We start from the raw sequence: 3,364 nt of genomic DNA, 5'->3' as shown, positions 1-3,364 counted from the left end.
CCATTGCCGCTACTACTGCAGAACTCAATTGGATCACGAATCTACTCTAGGAACTCAACATCGATTCCACCCCTACAATATATTGTGATAACATTGGAGCTACCTATCTATGCGCTAATCCGGTATTCCACTCTCGCATGAAACATATTGCTATCGATTTCCACTTTGTACGCGATCAAGTTGTCCGCCGTCAACTTCGTGTTTCTCATGTTCATACGGCTGATCAATTGGCCGACTCATTTACGAAGCCTCTAGCTCGTAACTTTTTGCATTACATCAGTCCAAGATTGGCCTCCTTGATCGGAGCACCATCTTGCGGGGGCATGATAAGTAGGTGAGATTTCCCTAACTGTTTGAGGAAATCTCTCTACTCTGTTGAGGGAAATCCTCTAACCTGTTGAGGAAAATTCTCCCTTCTAACCTGTATAAAAGGAAGGAGGATATGTTAATAACAATCAACTTCTATCTATTTATTTTCTAACACCCTCTTCCTTTTGATATATACCAGCCAACCAGACCTCAGTTACGTATCCCTGCTCTCTTCCTCTGTACTTGGAACACAACGGGGAAGGAAGTCGAGCCTGAAGCAGAGCCATGCATTGGCTTCCGTGATGGTGTGTGCAAGTTCCTGGTTATTCTCTTGGGGTCTTCGCTCATCATGGCTTTGTCCTACCAACGGTTCTTGTACTCAGCTACAGCTGACACCTCCTCCTCCTCCGAGAATGCTGAGATTCTGGCCATGAACGCTTCGACAGGTACCTACCATATTTCGCGAAGCAATGCTTTTTCATTAGATCAAGTCCATCGAGGTCGTCGAATGCAATTCTTGAAACGGTGATGCATGCAGGACAATGTGATCTTTCTTCCGGAGAGTGGATCCCTGACTTTCGAGATCCAGCTTACAGCAACTCAACCTGCAGCTTCATGTCTCCTTTCCAAGACTGCTTGACGAACGGCCGGCCTGATACCGGCTATCTTCACTGGAGGTGGAAGCCACATGGCTGTGAGTTGCCTCGAATCGACGCAATCAAGTTCTTGAATCGTATGAGAAACAAATCCTTGGGATTTGTGGGTGATTCGATCTTCCGCAACCAGATGGAGTCATTGCTTTGCCTTCTCTCCGAGGTACTCCTACTGTAGCTACTCCTTAGTTTTAGCTTTCGAGACTTCAAATTCTCTGCTCCCTTCTCAGGTGGAAGAAGCTGTGCTGGTCTCCCATGACGAAACATTTCAGACTCAAACATGGCACCTGCCATCTCACAACGTCACAGTAGGGCTGATTTGGGCTCCTTTCCTGATCAAATCTACGCAAGCCATCTCCAAATACCACATCCAGCTTTATCTGGACGTCCTCGACGATACCTGGACGAGCCAATACCACAAGTACGACTACGTGATGCTTTCTGGTGGACAGTGGTTCCTCAAAGAAACCATATTCTGGGAGAACAACACAGTCGTCGGCTGCCACTACTGCGCCGGGAATAACCTGAGGGAACTCGGCATGGACTACTCTTATCGGAGAGCACTCCGATCTGTGTTCGACTTCGTGAGCAGCTCAGACCACAAGCCCCTGGTGGTTCTCAGGTCCTGGACTCCCTCCCACTTCGAGCACGGGATGTGGTACAGTGGGGGGATCTGCAACAGAACGAAGCCTTTCAAGGAGAGTGAGTACACTGCTGACCCAGTGGGTGTTGTGATGAGGGATGTGGAGGAGGAGGGGTTCCAGGAAGGGGTGAGGAGTGGGCTGAGGCTGAGACTGCTTGACACTTACCATCTCTCTGCTCTGAGGCCAGATGGGCATCCAGGACCCTACAGGAGATTCCACCCGGACATCAGCAAGAAGCCACAGAACGACTGCCTTCACTGGTGCTTGCCTGGGATAGTTGATACCTGGAATGACATGCTCATGGAGATTCTGATGGGCGAGGAAGAACTGATGTCTGCTCTCTGATCGTACCAAGTGCGCACTGATGTTGTGAAGATGATTCTCTGAGGTTTGGATAGTGGAATAAGATAATATGTGATTTTTATGTGCCAACGGGTGTTGTGTTCCTTCTTCTTCTTCTTCTTCTTCTTCTTCACCTCTTTCGTTCTTTTGAATGATGTCAATGGAATAGCTTATGCATTCTAATGTTGTCAATAAGATTTCAGTGCCATTTTGGATATTGGAGTCAAGACTTTTTGTGTAGTAATGAATACTCTTTCTTCTCATTCATGCTCCATCAGACGTCTAACCACTGAAGGACACTCTTCTGAGAACATGGAACTTGTAGGCCCACAAATTAAAGCTTTTGTTTGATCTGCTTTAATTATTTAATTTACCTCTTTTTTTCCTGAAAAAAGTAAAACCTATTACAAAACCATCATGCATAGCATAAACACTAAAAAAAGTAGTTCGAAAGATTCAGCCAAAATTACCTTTCCACCTTCTCTTAGTTAACTAATCACTCCTCAAAATAATAATATGAAGAGTTCAACCTTTAGATCCATACTAAATCTTATTATTCCTATGCCTACTGCCTTTTGTCTTTTATTCTTGGATGCAACAAACTTTATATCAATGTGTCAATTTTCATAACTCTGAGTTTGATGGACTAATTGACTTGGCCTATTGATTTTGTTTGGCCTAAACTACTACGGCACGTGAGACATAACTCAATAGTGACTTTCTCGATGTGACGAGTCTCTGACTTCATCTACGGATAGTCATTTTCTATACCAAGTTAGTTCTAAAACCAAATGTTATGACTCGGGTCTAATGGGTGAACTAGTTTATCAACTTCGTTTGACCTAAACCATTGACCTGTTTATGCTACCTCAAGCTCATCGACCAAACACTATATATATATATATATATATATATATATATATATATATATATATATATATATAATTTTATATATTAATGTGGATAATCAATAAGTCAATTAAAATTGAGAACAATAGTTTGATTACACTCTCCTAAATTGGAGGATTGTCAATTAATAGATCTTGCTCGTCCATTCGTAGTCTGTCTCCAAAGACACAGGGATTCATATCGACCCTCCCCCATTGTTGGCTGGGAACTCTCCCTTCCATTTTAGATAACAAGCAATGTGCAGCCACCGTGACATACTGTTTCGCAGGTGCAATCATATGGTGTCCATCTCTCACCTTCATCTCAAGCCCTCATCGTTGGTGGGAGGCTTGGAGCTTTGCCATGCATAATGCTGCCTCAATAATTGTACTCTCAAAAGGGTGGGTCCTCCTGCTTGTCTTTGGGAGGCTGCTGCTCCGCATTTGGCCATGAGCTTCAAGTTGACAATAGCTCCTTCCTTTGACACCTACTTTTGCATTATATGAGCTGAAACGACTGATTCAAACT

The 3,364-nt window shown here is 43.9% G+C and overlaps 1 protein-coding gene across 1 annotated transcript; it reads left to right on the top strand.

Annotated features, from left to right (window-relative positions):
- The first annotated feature begins 489 nt into the window (after nt 1-489).
- On the top strand, nt 490-2,113 carry LOC135628528 (protein trichome birefringence-like 26). The gene is made up of 3 exons (XM_065135241.1): nt 490-755; nt 848-1,125; nt 1,193-2,113. The coding sequence occupies exons 1-3, from the start codon at nt 659-661 to the stop codon at nt 1,949-1,951; spliced, it is 1,134 nt and encodes a 377-aa protein (XP_064991313.1). The 5' UTR covers nt 490-658; the 3' UTR covers nt 1,952-2,113.
- Nucleotides 2,114-3,364: the final 1,251 nt, after the last annotated feature.

This window comes from Musa acuminata, chromosome BXJ3-1 (genome assembly GCF_036884655.1).
Source record: "Musa acuminata AAA Group cultivar baxijiao chromosome BXJ3-1, Cavendish_Baxijiao_AAA, whole genome shotgun sequence".
NCBI lineage: Eukaryota > Viridiplantae > Streptophyta > Magnoliopsida > Zingiberales > Musaceae > Musa > Musa acuminata.
The sequence above is the reverse complement of the archived record's forward strand: the minus strand, read 5'-3'. Positions and strand labels throughout refer to the sequence as shown.